General features: G+C 40.6%; 3 protein-coding genes across 5 annotated transcripts; 2 read left to right on the top strand and 1 right to left on the bottom strand.

Moving 5' to 3' along the window:
• Window positions 1-1876: 1876 nt before the first annotated feature.
• ireb2 (iron-responsive element binding protein 2) lies at window positions 1877-10302 on the top strand. Of its 2 annotated transcripts, none has more exons than XM_079450076.1 (21): window positions 1877-2026; window positions 4005-4100; window positions 4336-4501; window positions 4587-4724; window positions 5025-5246; window positions 5333-5402; window positions 5485-5668; window positions 5762-5901; window positions 6022-6193; window positions 6281-6381; window positions 6593-6709; window positions 6796-6955; window positions 7039-7174; window positions 7302-7386; window positions 7499-7780; window positions 7869-7973; window positions 8047-8189; window positions 8466-8613; window positions 8697-8819; window positions 8901-9086; window positions 9366-10302. In XM_079450076.1, the coding sequence occupies exons 1-21, from the start codon at window positions 2002-2004 to the stop codon at window positions 9477-9479; spliced, it is 2913 nt and encodes a 970-aa protein (XP_079306202.1). In that variant the 5' UTR covers window positions 1877-2001; the 3' UTR covers window positions 9480-10302. The 2 variants fall into 2 exon arrangements, with proteins under 2 accessions (XP_079306202.1, XP_079306203.1); XM_079450077.1 differs by having other exon boundaries at window positions 2021-2288.
• Window positions 10303-10541: 239 nt separating this feature from the next.
• psma4 (proteasome 20S subunit alpha 4) lies at window positions 10542-13424 on the top strand. Of its 2 annotated transcripts, none has more exons than XM_079449752.1 (9): window positions 10542-10842; window positions 11348-11373; window positions 11476-11518; window positions 11605-11767; window positions 11918-11995; window positions 12067-12155; window positions 12251-12381; window positions 12628-12751; window positions 13011-13424. In XM_079449752.1, exons 2-9 carry the CDS (start codon window positions 11371-11373, stop codon window positions 13163-13165), a joined length of 786 nt encoding a protein of 261 aa, XP_079305878.1. In that variant the 5' UTR covers window positions 10542-10842; window positions 11348-11370; the 3' UTR covers window positions 13166-13424. The 2 variants fall into 2 exon arrangements, with proteins under 2 accessions (XP_079305878.1, XP_079305879.1); XM_079449753.1 differs by having other exon boundaries at window positions 10834-10943; window positions 13011-13417.
• A 734-nt stretch (window positions 13425-14158) lies between these two features.
• oaz2a (ornithine decarboxylase antizyme 2a) lies at window positions 14159-23484 on the bottom strand. Its single transcript, XM_079449997.1, is given in 6 exon segments — window positions 14159-15896; window positions 16206-16291; window positions 16714-16886; window positions 19361-19438; window positions 19440-19491; window positions 23326-23484. Coding segments are annotated over 6 exon segments (618 nt in total). The 5' UTR covers window positions 23424-23484; the 3' UTR covers window positions 14159-15765.
• Window positions 23485-23865: the final 381 nt, after the last annotated feature.

The following is a 23865-nucleotide window of genomic DNA, read 5'->3' on the forward strand; positions in this document are numbered from 1 at the left end:
GAACCTTACTAAAAGTGTACGTACGCACAAAAGCCAAAAATAGCGTACGCAAAAAAAAAATCAGATTTATAAAACTGTGCGTACGCACAACTGCACGCAATTTTCACTTTATAAATCACAGTCTACCTGATAATTTGCGCACGTGAAAAAAATCGACATCCCGCCCTCAACCCGCCCCTTTTCAACCATATATAGCACATGCAAATCACCTCATGAATGGCCGTGCATCTTAATGAGCAAGAGGTTCTGTATGCGTGATAATAGCAGCAATGGAAACTAAGGGGAAAAAGAGAAATTTCATAGACACAGAAACAGAGAGGTTCTTGTGACTGAGGTGGAGGAAAGGAAATTTATTTTGTTTGGTAGCCATAGTATTGGCGTCACGAACAACTTGCACATTTATGTAATGCACGTTTCGATTCACATAAATGTACTCGTTCTCATGTGGAGATCTTATAGCAATATGAGTGCAGTCAATTGCACCGATTACATTTGGGAATCCAGACATTGCTGCAAATGGCCTTTTGATATTGGCCTGTTCCCGAATAGTGTAAGGAAACTTTATGTATCGATTTGTCATTTTAATAATCCCTTTCAAAACAGCAGGCATAAGGAGCTCAGTGATGGCTGTGAAATCCCAGATTTATGTCAAATTAACAGAATTATAAGTTTCCAAATCAAGCTTTGCGCATGAAAAAAATCCCGGTTGCCAAAAATCCTAAAACTGACAGGACTTGTGATGGTACCGGGATGGCGCGGTTTCGTGTAGTTTGCCTTTGTAATGTTGGCCCCAATTCAGCACACAGATCCAAAAGCATGGCTCTAGGGAATCTAAATCGGCTTATTAGTCAGTCATCATCGTGGGCTGGAAAATCTTCGCGGTCTCTAAACACCCTTTCCCTCCTAAGTCTGCCATTGGCATAGTCCTCCAGCAATGCCAGCGCATCCATCATGTCGTAGATGGGGTTTCACCGTAGTATTTATGTTTACAGCGATCACATTCAAGCCTTTACACCTGTCATAGCAATCAGACAATGAGTGGTAAACCCATACGCCCACCCTTAGATCATTAGCAAATGAAAGTAAAATAAATTAAATTGATGCACTTTTATTTGATAGATTATTACCATTTATTTATATAAATTGGTATTGTGGACATGCATGTTTTATGATTAGGACGCATAATGAGGGTTGAAAGTGATTAGTATGTTTATGGTTATATGGATAGGTCTATATGCGCAACTTTTCAAGTTCAATGTGTTTAATTTCATTAATCTACCGTCAATCCCTCAGCTCACCATCAGTGTCGCCAAACTGCTTAGTCTTCAAAATGTGCGTACGCATGGGTCACAGTTTGCGTGGATGTGCGTATATTTTCACGTCAAGTTTTTCTTTATAAATCCCACCTTTTGCGCAGGAACTGGCGTACGCATGTTTTCAGCCCCGTTTTGTGCGTACGCAAGCTTTATAAATGAGGCCCCTGAACATTAGTTGAAACGTTCCGCAAACAGTAAATAAAGTGGCCTGGCTCCAAATTATTGTCATTTGTTCAAATAACACTTGAGTGTTGTAAATGTAAATGAATCAAAGCTTTATAAACAATAAATATAAACATTTCACGACTAAACTCCTCACTGTCAGTTAATGCATGTACAAACATTGATTTATTATCCTACATATCACTGCTGCTTGCATGATATATTCTCTATATAACTGTGTATGACAAAAACAAATCTTGAATACCTAAATTCAATTAAAGATAAAAAGGGACAGAAAGTGAAATATTTTAATAATTGTCTACAATAAACATCGTGTCAGAGGCTGAACGCTGCACTTCATTAATATGCAATAAGAGTCAGTAAACAGATGCTGTTTTATGATTGGGCGGTGTTGTGCGGAAGCTGTGCTCTGATTGGCGTGTACTCCAGGGAGGTCCTGTTCGGTGATTGGCTGGCGGTTGTGGCTCGAGCAAGTGGAGTCGTGTTCTTGTAAAGACTCATCATGGCGCCCGGTTCTCTTCAGCACGGTAAGGACTCTTTAAATACAAAAACACTAACATTCGCCGTAATTCCACTACACACATTGATGTATGTAACCGGTCACATGTTCGCGTATGTACATGTATCCAGACATTCGTGAGAAAGTCACTTTATTTGTAGATGAAGGAGGCGGTTTTGTCGTTAGCGTTGCGGCTAACGCTGCGCGAGAGCGACTGACATTTGTCTTGACTAAACACACGAGACCAACTAGCAAGTGATCGCCTAGACAGCGTTATTTTAAGTGCGTATGTAAGTACCACAGTAATGTACATGAAGGGAGCTCACTCGGCTTTGAGATAACGTCACAGCTTATTATCAACAATATCCAGTTGCTGTATATTGTACACAATTACAAAAAGCTACCGTTGTTTTTATACACCGTGCTTTGTTTAACGTTATACAATGTTTGCGATATGTACCGTGGTATTCGTTTAAGTAATATGTATAAACCGTGAATGTGGTAAACGTACAAAACCAGGGTTTATGGCAAAGTACTATGGCATTACTATTTGACATAGTCACCGGGGCCGCCAAATCACTTGCAAGAAAAGCTCAAACACTTTCTCTCATATACTGCATTGGCAAAACAATACACTCATGTGTTGTGTGATGTATGACATATATACAATATTACATATTTATAGAGAATAAGGGAAATAAATGTAATAACTTTTGGTTAATATACAAATTCGTAGATGTGATAAAACGTGTTGAATCTTTAGATACGCCTTTTAATTTGACATCTCAAGTGTTTAGATTTAAATAGCTTCTCGTGTGTAATTGTATAACCTCATATATATATATATATATATATATATATATATATATATAACAAAAAGAGGCAGATCCCTTCTGTCTACATAAGTTCATGAACCTGATATTATCATAAACTTGGTAAAACCTTTAATATTAGTGCTTTGAATTCCAAACAGTTTCTTGAAACAATGTCTTTATTATGGTATACAAAGCCAGAAGGCTTTGTGTCATTTAATTTACCTCCGGCTAACATGATATACATAAACATTTGTCTTATTCTTCACGTCAACTGGACTGATCCCTATGTAATACCCTATCTGACAGCGAGAGTATTGTTTACACTCCGTCTTCAGAATCACTTGCTCAACCTGATTTAACGGTGGATGTGTGCTCATGGACATAGCGTATACTGGTTTGTTTTCTTCTGTCGCAATTCTCTGTATTTAAGCGCAACTAATCTAACCCCTGCATCAGTCTGAAATGCAGCAGGCTGCAGGTGATAAGCGCCTTTTTCGCTCATCCAGCACACCAAAGTAGAAAATACTGCTCTGCACGAACACTTGTTTTTTATGTCATGCCCAGCTTCCTGGCCCCCTGATTGGTTGAAAGTGAGTTGAAATGAGTTCAATAACAGAAACCCAGGAAGCTCTGTCTATATGTACTTACCCATATGCTTTTCTTCTTTTGCTGAGTGAAGAGATTTTTGAAGAATCAAAATGCAGCTGTTTTCATACACCAACGGTCCCTTGTGTTCAGAGGCTGTCAGGCTCCCAAGGAAACAAAGAACTGTATACATGATATTCCATAGTTGTGCACTGTATTCCAAGACTTCAATAAATAGCCCGCTGAAACTTTCACCTGAACCATTCGCTTACATCTATTTTGCATTAGCGTCCAGGCTTGGAATATAGAGTCATATGGACTGCGTTTTGCCCATTTGGAGCCTAAAGGCAGTGGACATTGATAACTGTTGCATGGCAAGAGCTGTTTAGCGATTCCAAACTAGTTAGGTTGATTTTGGAATATCAAAAAAGCCAAAAAGACATCATTTTTATTTTACAGGTGAACTATTACTTTAAACCTAACCTGAATACAGATGAAGTCACCGAAAGGTTTTATTGAGACATTTAGGCACACTCTCTATTTCCTGTATATTCTTTTGTCTTATTCATACAGCATTTTTGAATATGACACTTTTGTTTTGTACAGAACATCCATTCGGGCACTTGATCGACACACTTCAGAGCGAAAAATATGAAGAGCGAAGATATTTCAACCCACAGAAGCTCGATGATGTCAGATATGGTGAGTTTGGGCACCTTTAATTGTCAACAACTTAACCACAGCCTACAGGAAATCTTTGTTAAAAATAGTATCTGCAAATAGCGGTTTATGGCTATTGTGCTGTAGACTGCATGTATAAAACTTCAGAATCCACTAGTGCATATACACATAGATGAGCCCCTTATCAAACGCAATCAGGCGAAGAATTGTCAAAAAATGTATGTAGATAAAACACCAGTCTCCTCTCATGCTGCAGAAAAACTGCCGTTCTGTATTCGGGTTCTGCTGGAGGCCGCGATCCGGAAGTGCGACGGGTTCTATGTGAAGACAGAGGATGTTTCCAGTATTCTAGACTGGCAGAAGCAGCAGAACCAGGCTGAGGTTCCATTCTCACCCGCCAGGGTTCTGCTGCAAGATTTTACGTAAGTCACATGGTCTATTTGTGTTTGCAGTTACTGTGCCTGGTTATACATTTGAGAGTGTGCTTATTTCTTTGTGTGTTTTTAGGGGAATCCCTGCAATGGTGGACCTGGCTGCCATGAGGGATGCTTTGGCCAAACAAGGGGTCGATCCGAGCCTGGTAAATCCCAAATGCCCCACAGACCTCATCGTTGATCACTCACTGCAGATTGACTACAGCAAATGGTGAGAGTGAGGAGAGAAAGGGAAAAATAAAACAGTGTTTATTTCTTTACACCTAATGATTACAGCATTAACGTAAAAGTCCTTAATGAGTGTTTATGTATTGTAACGTACACAGTTATTATGGCAATGATGTATTGTGCTAAGCTTAGAGTAAGTCATCACTATCCATGACTGTCACCTCGGCTTAAACAGGCAGGATGCAACAAGTTTTCACTGTCGGTTTTCTCTTCAAAGAAAGTGAATTAAGTCACATGACACTATGCAGTTTGAGAAACTAACAAGTGTCCTTTTGTTTCTCAGTGCCATCCAGAGCCCTCCCTCCCCCATTGATGACAGTCACGCTGGCAGACCTCCAGCAGGTCGGCCAACTTCTCGTGGGGGTCAATGCGGGGGTCATCGACCGGGTCAAGGGCGCAGCTGCATTAAAACGTCCTGTTCTGATGCCCCCATTGGCCGAACCCCAGCAGTACAGATAGAGAACACACCCCTACTGTGCCCCTTCCACCTGCAGCCTGTATCCGAGTACGGCCACACCTTACACAAACACACACACAGTAATACACTCTATAATTGTTTACTGTCTTCTAACATCTGTTTGACACCCACAGGCCTGATACTGTGCTTAGGAATCAAGAGATGGAGCTCAGCAGAAATAAAGAGAGACTGCAGTTTTTTAAGGTGAGATTTTTGCTAAGGGCATTTAAAAAGAAGATAAAGTGTCAGCTTCAATTTCTCTTCTCTGTTCTTTTGTTTTCTCCAGTGGTGTTCAAAAGCCTTTAAAAACATCAACGTGGTTCCGCCAGACATCGGTGCAGTGCACCAGGTAAACCTGGAGTACCTGTGTCAGGTGGTACAGGAGGGGGAGGGCTTTATTTATCCAGACAGTGTGGTTGGAACAGACTCCCACACCACCATGATCAATGGCCTCGGCATCCTGGGATGGGGTGAGCTGGCACCTACAGCTCTGATTGCCAATTTAATGTTGGTATTGGTGAATATCTAAAACTCTTAAATATTTGTCTTTCTTTCTTTTTTAGGAGTTGGAAGTATTGAATCAGAAGCAGTCATGTTAGGTCAACCAGTGTCTTTGACATTGCCCGAAGTTGTTGGCTGTAAACTTGTGGGGTCCATTAATCCCCTCGCCACTTCCATCGACATTGTCCTGGGTATCACTAAGGTACATTGAGTTTCCCTTTTTGTAAGACTCAGCAGTCTTTAGTTTACCATATTACAACATTACACGTGTTAAGGGTGGGGTTATAGATATTTATCAGTCTGTATGATCTTTGTGTCTCAGCACCTACGTCAAGCTGGAATTGGTGGGAAGTTTGTGGAGTTTTTTGGGCCCGGTGTGTCACAACTCTCAGCTCCTGATAGGACCACCATCGCTAACATGTGCCCGGAGTACAATGCCACCGTGAGCTTCTTTCCTGTGGATGACATCACCCTGCAGCACTTTAAACATACCAGTACGGACCATCTAGCTATAGTTTAAAGCTTACGGTATTAGTTAATGTACCCTCGAATGTTCAATTTCTTTTTTGTTTTTATGACAGTCTGCAGTGAAGAGAAGCTTGCAGTTTTAGGAGACTACCTAAAAGCTGTGAAACTCTACAGGAGCTACGATGACCTATCAGAAGAGCCACAGTTTTCAGAGGTGTGCTTCTGGCTTAGATAATAAATGCTTTGTTATAATTGTCTGTGACATCAATGAAATTCAATGTTTTTTATAGTTACAAGCAAAACGTGCCATAATTGGTCTCAGCCAGGGCAGCTTTGTGTTGTGATTGCTTTAAACACATCTACATAGCATAACATACTTTTTATCCAGTTGTAGGGTGAGCATTGTGATTCCATTTGTGTCACAGGTCATTGAGATGAACCTGAGTTCCATTGTGCCTCATGTCAGTGGACCAAAACGGCCGCAGGACAGAGTTGCTGTGACCTGCATGAAGGAAGACTTCATCAACTGCCTAAATGAGAAGGTAAGTGCACACCTGCACACATTTATCCTCCTTTAAACGTTTCCATCCACACATCTGGATCAGCTGGTTTTGTGTTGTCTGTACAGGTGGGTTTTAAGGGCTTCCACATCGCCAAAGAGAAGCACGAAATTAAGGTCCCGTTCCTGCACGATGGGGCGGAGTACAGCCTCGCACACGGCTCTGTGGTCATCGCTGCCATTATCAGCTGCACCAATAACTGCAACCCGTCCGTCATGCTGGCCGCAGGTGAGACATCACCATGCACCTAGATCTGATCTGTCAGCACACCATTTAGAAAAAAAATGTGTCTGTCTTTGTGTTTGGCTTAGGACTGCTGGCAAAAAAAGCTGTCGATGCTGGTCTGTCAGTAAAGCCGTATATCAGAACGAGTCTGGTGCCCGGAAGTGGAACCGTCACGCATTACCTAAATGCCAGTGGAGTCTTGCCCTCCCTTAGGAAACTTGGGTACAGCTACATCCACAGAAATATTACAGACGGTTTAATAACCATATTGACTTGCATCAATATGTTTTTATAATTATATGTTCAATTTGAGCTAATAATAATCAACAATCATGTGAATGTGTAACAGGTTTGAGGTGGTTGGTTATGGATGTGCCACCTGTGTGGGCAACACAGCACCTTTACCTGAAACTGTGGTGGATGCCATTAAACAGGTGAGGCCTAGTTCCTCTCTCTCTTGCTCTCTCTCACTCTCTGTTTCTCTCTCTCTTTGTTTCTCTCTGATGTTCTGCACATTATTAATGTGAGCGGTCTGCTTGTGTGCAGGGTGATCTGGTGGCATGTGGCGTGCTGTCTGGAAACCGGCATTTAGAGGGACGCCTGTGCAACTGCGTAAGGGCGAATTATTTGGCCTCACCCCCACTGGTGGTCGCGTATGCAATCGCAGGTACAGTCAGCATTAACCTGGAGACAGAACCTCTGGGTGTGAACTCAGAGGGGAAGGAGGTGTTTCTGAGGGATATCTGGCCGTCTAAAGAGGAGGTACAGGATACAGAGGAGAACGTTGTTATTGCATCCATGTTTAAAGAGCTGAGAAGCCGGATTGAGGTGAGAGGAAACTGTCTTTATTCTTTCATTAAATGTGATTTTGCATGATTGTGTTTGGATGTTAATACAGACTCCTTTTTATGTGCAGAAAGGAAATGCGTTCTGGAACAATTTAGACTCCGCCGAATCTCCCCTTTACCCGTGGGACCCCAAGTCCACTTACATCAGCTGTCCGTCCTTCTTCAGCAAACTGGTGGGTGTCTGATAGATCTGGATCTATCTGAAGATCACATCTTGTGTAGTAACAGCCCTCTTCTCCCTCTCAGTCTAAAGAGCAGTGCGCTCCTCTGAACATCGACAACGCTTATGCATTGCTCTTTCTGGGTGATAACGTTACGACTGATCACATTTCTCCAGCCGGTAGCATTGCTAGAGTCAGTGCCGCTGCTAAATACCTCCAGAGTAAACGGTGAGTTTGTGTAGTTTTTGTTGTTGGCTGCCATTGAAGTTAAGTGACTTTTCTGTGTGTAGCGAGATTAAGGTCGTTTTTAATAACCCTTTAAATAAATTACATGTTTGGTTAAATTATAACGGTTAGAGTAAATATATGTAATAAGATCTCTTGTACCTTGTAAAATCAATACAAAGAGCCGTTTTAAAAACTATGATTCTTTCGATCATTACTCTTTTAAGATGATCAATTTAAAGTCTGGTTTTCTTTCCGCTCTTTAAATTTTTTCCTCAGTTTGACCCCTCGTGAGTTTAATTCGTATGGCGCACGGAGAGGAAACGATGCAGTTATGACTCGGGGAACCTTCGCCAGCATAAAGCTTCAGAACCGCCTCATCGGGAAGACTGGACCCAAAACACTGCACATTCCTACAGGACAGACGGTGAGTGGAGACGCTCAAGTGTGAACATGGTCTACTGTACATCATGGCGTTGAGTTCATGTTTTCAATGTTCCTCTGTCACAGCTGGATGTGTTTGAAGCTGCTGAGCGCTATCAGAGAGACGGGCATCCTCTCATTATCCTGGCAGGAAAAGAGTACGGCTCTGGTAGCTCTCGAGACTGGGTTGCTAAAGGACCCTATTTACTGGTACTGTACCAATAATCATCTTATTTCGTTTATTCTACTCACACAGGTGTTGAGGTTTGAGGAGTCTTTGTGTGTGTTTAGGGAGTGCGTGCTGTGATAGCGGAGAGCTTTAAGAGGATGCATAAGAATCATCTGGTGGGAATGGGCATTGCTCCGCTGCAGTTCTTGCCCGGGCAGAATGCTGACACGCTGGAGCTGTGTGGAAAAGAGCGATTCACCATCAGCATACCACAAGAGCTCACGCCCAAACAACACCTCACTGTACAGGTAGATCAACTCCTGCCTCAGGTCAACACATATTGCTAATACGACTGAGCTCTTGTGTTTTTTCAGTTAATGCCATGCAATTACCAGATTATGACTGAATCAAGTAAATTAAAATGCTAGTAATTGTAATGTATTTCTAGTAGTTGCCATAATTAATCTCTGAATTAAGATTTAAATAGCCACTAAAGACACATTTTGCTCTTTTAAAATGTAATGCAGCCTTATTTCTTCGGCTCTGCCTTCTTCATACAACAGCTGATGATGTTCTTTTGTTTCTAGACAAGCACGGGCAAGAGTTTCAGCGTAGTTCCTCTGTTTGAGAATGAGATGGACCTGGTGTTTTTCCAACATGGAGGCATTCTGAAGTACATGGCTCAATCCCTGCTGCCGTAATGTGACTAACAAGAGACACAGAATGGACCTCTAAATAGCACAGCCCCACCTAGAGGCCTTCCGGAGGAGTATGACTCTGTAAGCTGTGACTCTGGTTCGGCGAATCCTCTATTCCAGAAGGACCACCTACTTTTGCACTTAAAAACAAGTGTCCAGCGTTTTTCTTCAGTCCAGCATCTCTGCAAGGTTTATATTTGCAGTCTGGTTGTGGAGTTTGATGTGCGCATTTCATATTGCAGTGCCTGCAGCTTGTCAAGAAATGTTCTTGAGTGTGAAACTATCAGGTGCCAGATGCAAGATGACCTCACAGTCAGAGAAGGCTTTGTCGCTCTGTCACGGTGCTGATTTTGACGCGAGCTCATGCATACAGCAATGTCCAGCATACTGTTATGTCTGAGTTTTCTAACTCTGTTTTGTTTAGTAACAACGGAAAAGCAGTTTATTTATTGCCCCAATAATGATGAAAAGCTATATTTTATTTTAGCTACAGCTCACAACACCGTATGTGGCTAAACTGTGGCGAATACCTATCCAACCATAATGATCGTCTGTTATATGTTAATCCGATTTCATCAACAGCATTTTGTGCTCCTAAACACATTAGAGGCCTCATTGAAGGCTGGTTTGTTTTGGTACTTTGGTACTGTGCTGTTTGCCTTTAAGGCCAAATCAAAACTTTTGATGCCTGTCTGCATTTATGTTCTCTATGTGAAGTCCATATGCGACTCAGAAGTGCTGACGTGATTAATGCAGTAAAATATAAACATTGTTAGATGAAGCTGTTATTGTAAATAATTTTTAATAAACATTGACTTGAGCATGAGTGGTTTGGCTTTTACTGCATTTTTAGGTTTACTCGTCGATAAATGTTTTCATTATTTTATATTTATATTTCACCTTTAATGTATAACATTAGATACAATGACTTTTGTCTTTATTTATATGATATATCATCGTTTAATCGTTATCCTCGTTTTTCGCCAGACTTTGTTCTTCCCGTACACTGGGGGCGCTGTGAACCTGAGTGTGTACAGCGTATTTAGTGCAGCACTCCCACTCTTCATCGCCAGACTAGCTAAAGCCGGAAGTAAACTATTTTAACCTACAGCGCTAATGCAGAACGTTTATTGCGCATTTTAACGTGCGTTCAATGTAAAAATGAAACGCAAATGCGTAATTAAGTAATTAATCGGTCGTCATGACACCGCACAGCTTACCAAGGGGGCCAACCGGAGCGCTACCTGAACACACGTGACTCGTAGCTAACGTGAACGCAGAGTGGACGCGCTTCCCGCTGTAGGGAGATTATTTGGTGCCGTTGCGAGCCGCAACAGTGAACGTACAGCTCGAGCTCACACTTTAGGTATGAAATAACTGCGTTTAACTACATTTTACACACGATGCGTGATGTACATTATAAAGCTGACGTCTGAGAGCAAGTGTGAACGGCGGAACTGCTGCGAGGTTGATTGAGAGAATGACGTTTTTAATCTAATGAAAAGTTGCTGGTTCATGCTGTGATGCGGGTGCTAATGCTAAAGCTAAACACATTCATCCTGGAGAAACTGAAAGCAGCGTTCAAACTCACATTTGTGCTTCATGTCATTACATATTTATTCATTTAATATGTTAATGTTGGTGTGTGATTTTTAAGAATGTTTCTGAGCGTCTATGCGTTTAGCTGCTTTCTGTTTCATTTTGTTAACGTTACCTTATGAGTAGTATGGCTGTATATTGTGACAGCAGCGCAAACTGATGAATGAGTATTATATATTGATTTAATACACAATTACGTTATTTAACATGAATAATTTTTTTAATGCATGTATGCTGACACTCATTTATGATACATTTTTGTCTATTTACAGGGTTTATTTTAATAAAGGACACAATGGTGAGTGTTCAGTGTTTCATTTTTCAATTGTTTGTAATGGAGTTTATTGATTTAAAATATGCAGAATTTACTTTTTATTGGTTTCTTTATGTTTGTATCCAGTCTCGGAGATATGACTCCAGAACGACCATCTTCTCTCCTGAGGGTAACAGTTTCTTGATTTCCAGCATTATTTCATCTGTATGTGATGAATGGTGGCTTCATGACCCGGGATGTGTTGTGTTATTGCAGGGCGGTTGTATCAGGTAGAATATGCCATGGAGGCCATTGGTCATGCTGGCACCTGCCTGGGCATTTTGGCCAATAACGGTGTGCTGTTGGCGGCAGAGAGGAGGAACATCCATAAACTGCTGGATGAGGTTTTCTTCTCGGAGAAGATTTACAAACTCAATGAGTAAGTCCTGATCTTTACATCGGAGTCGCTGGGTTTCAGTATTTACTGTTGCTTTAATTCAAGTTAGAATTTAAAAGATGATTATAAATACGTTGGATGTTTACCAGTACGAAACCTGTCTATTTTGTAAGTCTTGAATTTGTAATGCAGAGACATGGCGTGCAGTGTTGCCGGAATTACATCAGATGCCAATGTGCTCACGAACGAACTGAGACTCATCGCACAGAGGTGAGCAAAGCCTAATCCGTTTCGTGGATGGAACCTAGAGCGGTCTCCTAATATTAGGTCTGTGTTTGCAGGTATCTCTTACAATATCAGGAGCCCATTCCCTGCGAGCAGCTGGTTACAGCCCTGTGTGACATCAAACAGGCTTACACACAGTTTGGAGGTACGTCGGTGAATCAAAAAGAAATTCTTTCATTTACCATCTGTTTTTGACATGTTCTTTGTAAAGCTGTGTATTCTGTTTGTTTTTATTTTTAGGTAAGAGGCCATTCGGTGTTTCCCTGCTGTATATGGGATGGGACAAACATTACGGATTTCAGCTCTATCAGAGTGACCCCAGTGGTAACTACGGAGGCTGGAAAGCCACATGCATCGGCAACAACAGCGCCGTAAGTGGAATGCACCTGTAGCCCTGTTATTACCTTAGTAATTGACAAATAGTACATTTTAGAATCAAAACACCACTGGTGCCCTGCAGCAATATCTTTTTTGTCCTCTAGATGGCAGATTAGGATTCTTTAGTACCCATTTATCAATTTCAGTTTATTCGGTTCTTGTTACGGAAAAGGGAGATTTTTCTCAGAATACTTTGGATCGAGATTTAGTGTGTGTGTGTGTGTGTGTGTTTGTTTCAGGCCGCTGTGTCGATGCTGAAGCAGGATTATAAAGATGGAGAGATGACTCTGTCAGCTGCTCTCGCTCTCGCTGTCAAAGTCCTGAACAAGACCATGGACGTCAGCAAGCTGTCTGCAGAAAAAGGTGTGTGTGTGTGTCTGGCACGAGGGAATAAATGTTTTAGTGAGGTCTGAGGCCAGTGGATTAAAATACTCTGGCATGGGGCAGAGTTCTGCATTATGAATGACCATGATGCCACATACGGAGAAACAACCCATCTGAGCTCTCATCTTATAAACACACTACTTTATCATTTTAATTACGGTGTAAAATCCCTTCATTCTTTCACAAACCTGACTGCAAATCTGATTTTCTCTTCTTTTCTCTGTATCTATCTGTGCAGTTGAGATCGCCACACTGACACGAGAGAACGGCAAAACCAGAATCAAAGTCCTGAAGCAGAAGGAGGTGGAAGAACTGATCAAGAAACACGAAGTAGAAGAGGCCAAAGCAGAAAAGGACAAGAAAGAGAAGGAACAGAAGGAGAAAGACAAATAAAAACACCTGCACTTCTTTTCTACTCGATTGCAAAAGCTCCTCTGGGATTCAGAGGAATAATTTTGTTCTGTCTGTCAACCAATCTGTCATTTTCTTTATTAAACATAAAACGAAAAGACAAACGACCGGACAATTTCTGTTTTAAAATGTTGTGATCGATGAGAACATTCTGGACCGTTTCTCATACAGCCTCAACTCTCAGGTGGTTAATATGTTGAACAATCGATGAAATATAAAAAGTGTTCATCTGGCAATTTCTAGTTGTGTAATAAGTAGTTTTCAGGCTGGACACTCATTTACTAACCGTATAAAATGTTGTACCTTAGTTGATTTAACGTTTAAGATCAATTGGGTTGTTTGGTTATGATGGTAACTATGCTCAGAAACGCCTGATCATTATTTACTAAACTTTAAAGGCTTAGTCAGAGATTACAGGTTTACTCCTGGTGGGTTTCACAGGCTTTCCAAGAAATGCTGACGGATTTAGCGCGTGTTGTATAAAAGCGGGGAGATTACGGTCACAGAGGTCAGTCGTATCTAAAATAAACGTTCAAATGGTCTCTTACAAAAACTCAAAATGTAACCTGGCAATACAGAAAATAACCAGAGGAAATTTAGGTGATTTGAATAGTAAGTACCGCAAGCAACCCAGTTACGCCATTATAACAATTTCACCACAGGTAAGGGGAACATCAAATTTATGTATTTCGTCTAATATATTTGCTTTGTGGCTAACTTTATTACGACAGGGTTGAGATATTCAGTTTTTTCCCCTCAAAACTTTTGTTAGGAAAGAATCAGCACAGAAAACATGCCTTAACACGATCCACGTTTCACCTGAGCCGTCACAAATTGCAATGACAACAAACACATTTTCTGTAGAAAACAATGATCAGATTTTAATAGTTAAGCATTATTCCCATCCAGGTCTGCACTATTTTTTTGAATGGTTGAGGTTATTTGGAGAAAAAATGACAAAAGTAAAGTTTTATTCCAACACCTTTATTTGGACATAAGGAAAAGTTTCCTTATGTCAATAAATGATAATATGTTTAATCAAAATTCTACACTACAAAAGACATCAATCAACATAGACAATATAATTTGCTCAAGATAAAAATAAAATTTAAGTAGATGAACGAGAAACTCACTTATTGTTACAGCTAACAAGGAAAGATCAGATTTATTTACACATGCCATCCTGCTGGATAAACATACAGAGCTGGATTCAGAACAAACAGATTGCACCATAGAGACGCCCAGTTATCATTGAAAGAGAGACTGCTGCTTTGGGGAATGTTTTTGCATGTTATACCTGACATCACCGGGTCCGATCCTGCTATCTACGTAAAAAGCGTAAATTCACCAGTATTATCTGTATGAAACTTGCGGCTATAGCTTTGAATGGAGACCATTATCTTTGGCAAGTGTGTCAAGTTCGCTAAAAACGGCAAGACATCTCGGCAGCTCAAAGTATATCCGTCTCTAATGGATACACAATGCACCGCAATCTGAATTGCATGTGTTTTCCTAAAGTGCTTACGAAAAAGCCCCAAAGGGCCAGGGGTGGGGTTGGTTCTTGTTTCCTGATGCTTTGATTTAAGATGGTAAAGACAAAAGGTGTGATACGTTGAGACAGGTTTCGGTAAGACTCTGCACCTCCCTAAGAAGGGAATCCTGCAAAAATGAAGATGCCGGGGCCTTCGAATGAACTATAATTGGTTATTCTATCACAAACATGCTCATACGTCGCGTTTTAAAGAAATAAGCCTGAATTCACATCACAAGCAAACCTCGCAGCCAAGTTTAGAAAAAACTAATCCTTGGTGAACAGAGATCACAGTGGTAGAGTTGAATCACTCATAATTCAGGCTTGATCAACGTGGGGTCTGGAATGATGGATTCTGATGACATCGCCACACTAGACTTCATACGAATGCAACAGCATTTAAGTGCGTGACCTATGGATTTGGGGTTTGCGTAGAAATTTTGCATTCTGAATTTCTAGTGTGACTGTGGCGTAAGTTGATTCTTTTATTATAATCTAAATGTGAGAGATCAGATTTTTTAAACTTTGCATTTGTGAAAAAGTTGGAGATTGACATTTTTAGTTGGAAGTTCATTGAGGAGCCGCTATTGCATTTTACAAAGTTGTAATGGAACACAGCATGAATCTTAATGAGTATTTAAAGAACTTGTTTGACTCCGAACTCCCGTTTCACCAGCACCCAAAAGCAAAGCCTTCACCGAAAACAGATACATTTAATGCTTCCCTTCTGTAAGTCATATTACCTTTGATTCCTGTTCTGAAACTCTGAATCATACAGTATACACAGTTTGATATATGGTGTGAATTAATAGACGATATGCTGGATTTTTCTTCAGCACCAGCAACCCACCTCTTGCTAATGGAACCAATCAGAAGTGATCGGTGGGCTAACAATGAAAACTAAACCAATCAGTGTCAACGATTTCAGTCTTTCCCCTGCCCTGTATGAGCCCTTGGCTAAAAGTCACTTTGGTGCAGGGTCATGGGGGTCACAAAAGGGGGAGGAAGAGGAGGGCTGGAGGCATTTTGAGAGCGAGCGAAAAGGTGATGGTCACTCTTCATCAGAACTGCTGCTGTCCATGGAATAGACCATAAAGAGAAGATCGGGTCGGGCCGGCACCAGCGGGTGACCCGGTTTCACGACTTCACACCCCATGTAGTGAAAGGTCTTCATGATGGACACTGCAAAAAAGATGCCAAGACGACAACAGTTACCGCCAGACAAAATAATAGACATGAATCTGAATAAAAGGAATAGTGGATCTCTTATCTTTCACTCACCATGCAATCTTACATTACATACTTTCTTCCATAAAACAAATGCAATTTAAACAAAGAATATTAACTTTTTACTTGTCATTTAAACAGCATTTGTCTTCTCTTTCAGGAAAAATGGTTATACGGTCGAAAGAAAGTTCGTAGGACTTGAGGGTAAGTGAAGGATGACAAGTTGTTCTTTGGATGAACTATAGTGCGTTTGATGGATCTTACTTCGATCGTCTCTGTTTTTGTAAAACCACAGGAACACATAGCTGACTTTCAACTGCTCTTCTGCGAATTCCAGCAGTCTGGTGAACCTGCAGCAGAGAGAAAGACAGGCACGGTGACGCACTGCTGCTTTTACATAATCTCCCTCTTATATAATAATGCAGATGCACCATCCACAGAGCACCTTTAGGTCAAAACACACACACAATCTTGACACTTGCTGACAGTCCAATGCCTGTAAAGGTAAAACAATCCGTACGTCTGTTCTAATGACATCACGGATCCAAATGAGAACTGACTTGCGGAAGCCTGGTTTTCCATTCACCGCAATTTCACACCAGCCACGAAACGTCAGATGGAAAACCAAGTCAAGTTGCTAAAAAGCCATTTGTTCTACTGTGACCTAAAAACGGTCTCGGAGCCCATCAGAGACAGATGGATCTGTCAGCGCCAGCCCGGAGTCGTTCGTTATGAGGAATTATAAACCCGATGTGCGCGTGTGAATGCATACCCTTCTCTGCTGCCATTGTGGAGCGCTCCATTCGGGATTTCCAGGTAGAGTGCATCTTTTGAAAGAACCGTGTCCCAGCAAGAGAACCGTTGCTCGCTCAGCTGGTACTGGAAGAGCAAAACAGACGGCGCCCCGTTTACCGACTCCGCTTGGGTCACCGTCAACTTTTCGTCCTGGAGAATTGAGAAGAAAAGCACAAGTTTTAGTGACCACCCGCTGTTCTAAGAGGTTCTCATTTAAGTATGAATCTTAATCTTTACTATCAAGGAAATATTAAGGGAAAATAAAACAGATTTATTGAAACACAGGAAACTTCAGCAAGTCTGCACTTGCTCTTAAATCAATCTAAATTGTGTCTAATAATCGACATCTAAACGTTTTTATCTGGGTTGACTGACTTTTGAGATCCTTTCGTGAACGTTCGTCCTTAATCCTCCTACAAAAACGCACAATTCAACCCTGTTCGATGTTTACACTGCATCAATGAATGCGTTTGCGCTCTCAGAGAAATTTCGATAATGAAGCCGCCGTAATCCTCTGGAGTTTCATCTGATTGTTTGGACAGAGTCACATGTCACGCCGAGTAATATTCAGACAAGATCAACTAAATAAATGAACTGACATAGCCGGCAGCCATATGCACACTAGACCTCTTGACAGAACAAAGTGCGTGTATCACCGGTGTGAGTGATCTGAACCCTCTTTAACCTTTCGAGATGCTCACATGTCTGAACACATACAGTCTCACACACGGTCAGGTGCATGAGGAGCGCGAGTGCTCGCCGACACCGCTCGGCATATGTAGGCCAGGTGGAAACTCAATATTCCACAGAGCTCGGTAACAAAAAAACAACCTCGTAGGGATCTGTCCACACCCCTCTCCTCCCATGGGCTGGTTTGTTGGTTCGTTGCCTACGTCACTGCGGGACACGAACTCTGAATAAACATATCTCACGAGACTTTCTGTGAACAATGGGGCGTTGCTAGACCTAAAGCTCTACAGGTGCACAGGCCTCCATTACTTTTTCTATCACTTTTTTTCTAAAAAACCTGCTGTGTGCAAGAAGTGTGCAACACAATGCACTATACAAACTTCCCTTGCTTAAACCAGTATTCCTACAGTGCAACAATACTGGGGATGGTAAACATAGATTTATTTTAAAATATTTATCTTCAACATACTTAACATAAACTATATGAACATGGTTGCATGCGCTTGTATGGAAAAAATGAAAGCAGGGGGAATTTTTTGGGCATGTCTGCATTCATTACACAGTAGCCAGGTTTCCATCCAAAGCTTCAAATTGAGCTTATGCGCATAAAACATTTTCGAATCAGCGCCGTTTCCATCCAACTAGTCAACCGTCGCTTCCTAATAAACTGCCACAGAGAAGCCACTGAATATAATCATTTTCATATATTATAATACTTGCGCAAGTAGACGATTACGAAACACAATAAATACGGTGTTTTTGTGGACTCCTGCTGTTTGGGAAACACAGTCGTGACCGTTCTGAGGCAATTACAGAAATATGTTGACTAGTTTGCTCAGGCACTTAAGAATGACCATAACAACATGTCTAATGCTGTGTATCAAGATCTGTAGTCCGGTAAGTCAGGTTACGCCGTCTCGTAGTGCAATATATGGCTTATTGGAGGAATTTATGTGGCAAATGCGTTCCTATCTCCCATTATTCGCATCAACCCTTTTTCTCAAAAATAAAAACACCTCAAACAAGCGTACAAACTTTATTGTGAATTTATTTGAAATGTTGCGTTTCCTTCACTCTTTCCACACTTTCTGATGCGAAACTTCAAAGTGGGAAACATTCTTACTGATAACAATGAATAATGACATCATTTCAAGAATTTACAATTACAATATTTTAAGAAACCAGTCATTTTATGGCTCTTAACTAATATAAAGAACATATTTTATCTTTAAAAACAACAATAATCATTTCTGGTTCAACACTCAAGTCCAAACAAAGTTTGTAAATTTTTTTAACCATTTAACTGTACTGCCTATAATAGCACATAGTTATCTCAGCCATACGTACTGCCAACTTTTTATGAGATGTCATAAACTAGAGCTAGTAAATCAATGAAAGTACAGATCGAATTGTGCAATTAATCGAAAGTGAAACGTAATCGTCAGTTTTTACCTTCATCAATTACAAAAACTAAATTTTGCAAGGATCCTCTCTTTTCTTGTCGGTATAAATCCACAGTGGTTCAGCAGTGCTATGTCTTTACATTTACTTTTCAGTCAAATTCAGAGATTAAAAGCCAAGTTTTTGCTATTTTCTATGTTGTTTTAAGGGTTAATAAATAATCGGGATCTCAATACAATCGCAAATATGTGTATTTTGTCATAATCGTTTTTCAAAGCAACAATGCTATTTTACAGACTAAGGTTTTCCTTAGACATTTTCCTCTTACGTTCCTACACACCACTAGCATGTTTTCAGTACCGGTGGTTATGCTCCGGGTTCAGCACACACCGGGCCTGGGGCGGATGCTCCGAGTTCGGAGAGAATCACGAGCCCTGGGACAGCACGCCAAATATGCATACTATTGATCCCACCTGGCACGTGCCCCAAGTAAAGGGGGTTTAGCGACGCCCCTGGTTTCCATCTAGACTCACCTTGTGCAGTACGCTGTGAGGGAGATCCCTGCTTGTCCCTCGCCCACCCGGGATCTTCGTCAGTGGGAGAGGGGCATCAGGAACACCACAGAGGCCCTGGAGCCCGCTGCATGGAGCCCAGCACAGCACAACTACAGGACAGAAAGAGTTCATTTTATAGCACTTTCCTGCATTACATTGTTCCTGGTGCAGTTTAAAATCCATATAAAGACAATATAAAGAACACAGAACAATGAAGACAGCTGTGTTTTAATGAACTAGCTGCACAATCTTTGGCTTTTACAGTCCAGATACCAATTCAGCACAAAAACAGTCTGACTGCTATGTTGGCACTTTAAAGACATTTCTCTCTCACTCTGTTCTCGCATCATATAAGACTCCATCACCTCATAATGTTCTCTACTGTGCTGTTTTCCCATTAGCACATACAGCTGCGAAAAAAATTAAGAGACCATTTCGAAGACCATTTTCAGTTTTTCTGAATTTACTATTAATACAGTAGGTATGGGTTTAGGTAAAATGATTATTTTTGTTTCATTTTGTGAACTACAAAAAATATTTCTGCCAAATTCTAAATGAAAATATTGTTTCTATTTGAATTTATTTGCAGAAAATGAAAACAGGAGAAACGGGAGAAAATAACAGAAGAAATGCTCTGTATTTTTCAGACCTCCAATACTGCAAAGAATACAAGTTCATATTGACTTTAAAGCAAACCAACAGTAATATTTCTACATATATCTAGGAAAAGTTCAAAAGGTATTCTTTTTATGTAATAACCTTGAGAGTCAAAACTTTGAGTCAAAAAAGGGACAGACCCAAACATTGGGTTCAGTTAAGAAAATGTATATACAGTAAATGGCACAACAATGTGTTTAAAAACTCAGCATTAAGTTAAATTGAAGAGTTTGGTTCCAAAATGAGATAAAATCTAGTTTTGTTTTATTGTGCATTCCAATTAATATCAATCAAACAGCAGTGATTTAAGCCATATTAACTCAAAAAACACAATAAAAACATGATAACTTAAAAAACACAGTCATCTCATTTTGGAACCAAACTCTTCATTTATAACCCAACGGGTTGGGTTTGTATCTTTTTGACCCAACACCGAGTTGAAAATAACCCAGCATTTCATAGAGAGTATCCGTCTTTACAGTAAATGGCCATAATCTGTGATGGATCACCGCTTCGTCTTATAAAAATCAGCAACCATTAAATCTGGTCAGCCATAGTAAATCTTTTTAGAAACCTCTTTTCGAATCTCACCATACTCCCTTTATGGGTGCACACACGCAACTGGCCTCGGATCAGTTCACAGTTCAATCAAAGCAGAGGATTTTCAATTCAAAATGTGCTTCAGGAGACAAACAAATGTTTTACTTTCCACCAGACAGAGGAGAGACGGTTCACGCGGATCGAAAACAAGCACATGATGTAAAAACAAGTCTGTAAATAGCAGCTTGGCTGAGATCATTTGGCATCCCAGAGGGCTTGAGTTACAGCGCTGGCTTTAAGAGGTACTAATAACACACATTTATGTCCCCACACTGGAAGATCCGACGCTTTTGGCATACAGACAGTTATTAATGCACTTATTTAAATATTCTCACTTTAATATCCGTTAACAATGTGAGAGGATCCACAAACATTGGGAATAAGCCAAAACTGCTTTCTTAGGCCATGATTAACATTTGTGATCCGTTTTTCAGTGTTCTGCGTTTCTGTTAAATACCAACTCAACGAAATTGATTTTCAAAGCTGCCATGGTTTTAAACTCTCATGAGCCAGATTACCCAGCAGGCAAATGAAAGTAGGGAGGCGTCGCGGTTACAGTGCCCTGCCAACCAGACGCGTAACCCGGGGGACATAATCTGCATGGTGACCACATGAACAAACAAGTAATCCACGTTTCTCTCCCGACTGTATTTGTGCTTTGGTGTCTACTGTCTACCTTCCCTCATCTCTACGTAGAGCCACGGGTTTCTATGAGTGAAATGTCAGCTTGTTTTGAAAGGCGACACTTTCGCCCTCTGACATTCAAACCTGTCGTCTGTTTCCAATCATAAATTCTGAATAAAAACAGGCCAATAAAAAAGGAGAAAAGCACGCAAGACTGTCGGCCAAATGCAGGTTTGACTTTTTTGGGATCTGGGAAGCATGCGGATACGGTTGCATGTGGGATTTCGTTTTTTGAGTTGTGCTAAATGGGTTTTGTTTTGTTCTATGTATGAGCAATATTAACAGCGATATTTGATGTTAGGAAGAAAAACAATAACAAAGCACGGGTCACTGTGCACCGAGCTGTATTTTGATTTCATAGAAGTCCTTTCCTTAAACCATCAAAGGACATTCCAGGTTTGGCCTCACCTCATAAGCTTCAGGCCATACATGGGGTAACAATGCAGATCTGTTTAAAGGCTCTAAGCGTCGGTCTGATTAAGGTTAAACTTTAGTGCCATAATGACCGACGCTGCGAAGACTAGCTGGAGTAAAACCAGGAAACAAGTCAAAACAAAAACAGGATACTGCGAGTCTTCCAGGAAAACAGTTATCATTTGGCTACAGTGGGGTGTCGTCCGACCTTCAACTCTCTGTGAATGCGTTTGGACCAATCCCTGGCCATAGAGATATGTCAGGTTCCTCTCGTATTACAAGGCCCCAGCATGCAAATGCCTTGTTGACAAGAAGTCAGACGTGTTTCTGTGCTGCTGGAAGCTCCATTCATTCGGGATTGCACATTCTTCAACACTCCCCTTCTCTTTTGAGTGCTATGGCTTTGCGCTAAATAAAACAAAACATGAGGCTGAGAAACAGGATATTGGTTGAAACGTGAGCGTGGATGGATTTGTGTCGTCCTCCGTCCTAACCATGTTTTTGCAAACATGAAAAATGTGTGATGCGATGAATTAAACACGATATATAAATTGGTCAACACACAGGTCTGTCTGTCTGTCGGTCTGTACGGCAGAGATGGTGAGCTCAACACTACAGTTTTCCTGTAGCTCAGTGGTAAGAGCATTGCGTTAACAACGCAAGGTTGTGTGATGGATCCCAGGGGATTGCAGATACCTATGTAAAATGTATAGGACAATACTTTGGATAAAAGCGTCTGCCAAATGCCTAAATGTAAAATCAACTAGACTACTTTCCAAGCATAACTCTATTTTATGTAATATTTTACCTAACATTCTGTCCCGGTATTCCACGCCCAGAATATCTTAAATCTACGGTCGAATGTGCCGCTCACCTTGTGATAATCTTGTTACAAAAACAGATTTGATTTTGAAAGAAAACCCGCGGACAGTTTCCAGAGTCGGAAAACAGAGTTCTCATCCATCCAGATGAACAAAATGCAAGATTAGGTAACATCAGACTGTTTAGATAAAAGCCCTGTACATGTCTAATGGAGTTGATGGGGTTATAGATTAAATATTTATAGCATCGGTCATCTCACACTCATCCTGTCAACTAGACATTTAATCCGCTCTAAGTCTGCACATTTGACTCGGTTCATTTATAACTATATTATATATACAATATAAACATATGCAGTGTGAATTAATGCACATGTTCATGATATTTTACTTATTTCACCCATTAACGTATAAGGTGTTTGTTTATGAAACAAAAAACAATGTCAAGCATCCACCATACTCATTTATAATATTAAACTTTATTAATACTATTGTACAATACAACATAACTATATATAAACGAGTATAAATGAACGCACACATGCTGTTTACCCGTTTAACCCATTAACTTGTGGTCAATTTATGAGGTGCATGTTATGTTTGTTTATGTAAAAAAGTGTCACGAGGTTAAGCTCGTAATGCACCACCGACAAGACAAAATAATCATAAAGTCACTGCAAGAAACTGTGACGTCAAACATCCGAATATTCTGCAGGAATGTTGCGCTTTCATGACACAAATATGATCTCAGACTATGCGTTTCCTCACCTCTCTTCCGTGTTGCACATGTTGTCCTCGTGGATGACTTTACTCTGATAACCCAAACGATAAATGTTAAGCAAAAAGTCCAGAGAGAAATGTTTCATATGAATAATAAAAACGCGATCACGAGTCTATAAGTGCTCTCTGTTTCACGCGCTCAGCGCTTTGACACCGATCGCTGCCTGCGCGGTGACGTCATGAACTTCTTATAAATATTCATAAAACACGTAGCGCTTGTTACTCGATCCGGACGCCCGATTGGCCAATGTCGCTTGACGGAGCGAGGGGAATCATGGGATAATCTCCGAACAAGGAAGCGAGATTTCTCTTTTAAATTATTAACAACAAAAATCATTATTTACAAACACAATGAAACACAACATATATATATATATATATATATATATAATAAAGATTTGCACAGTAGGGGGCTATTGTTAATTTAGCTAGATGAAAATATGAAAGCATTAACAAATTTTCAATGTTTTAATTGCTTTTTGCTTCATAGAAAATCGGAGCGAATCAATATAAAGCTCAGTTTCTTTC

The sequence above is a fragment of the Barbatula barbatula genome, assembly GCF_947034865.1.
Source record: "Barbatula barbatula genome assembly, chromosome: 25".
Lineage (NCBI taxonomy): Eukaryota > Metazoa > Chordata > Actinopteri > Cypriniformes > Nemacheilidae > Barbatula > Barbatula barbatula.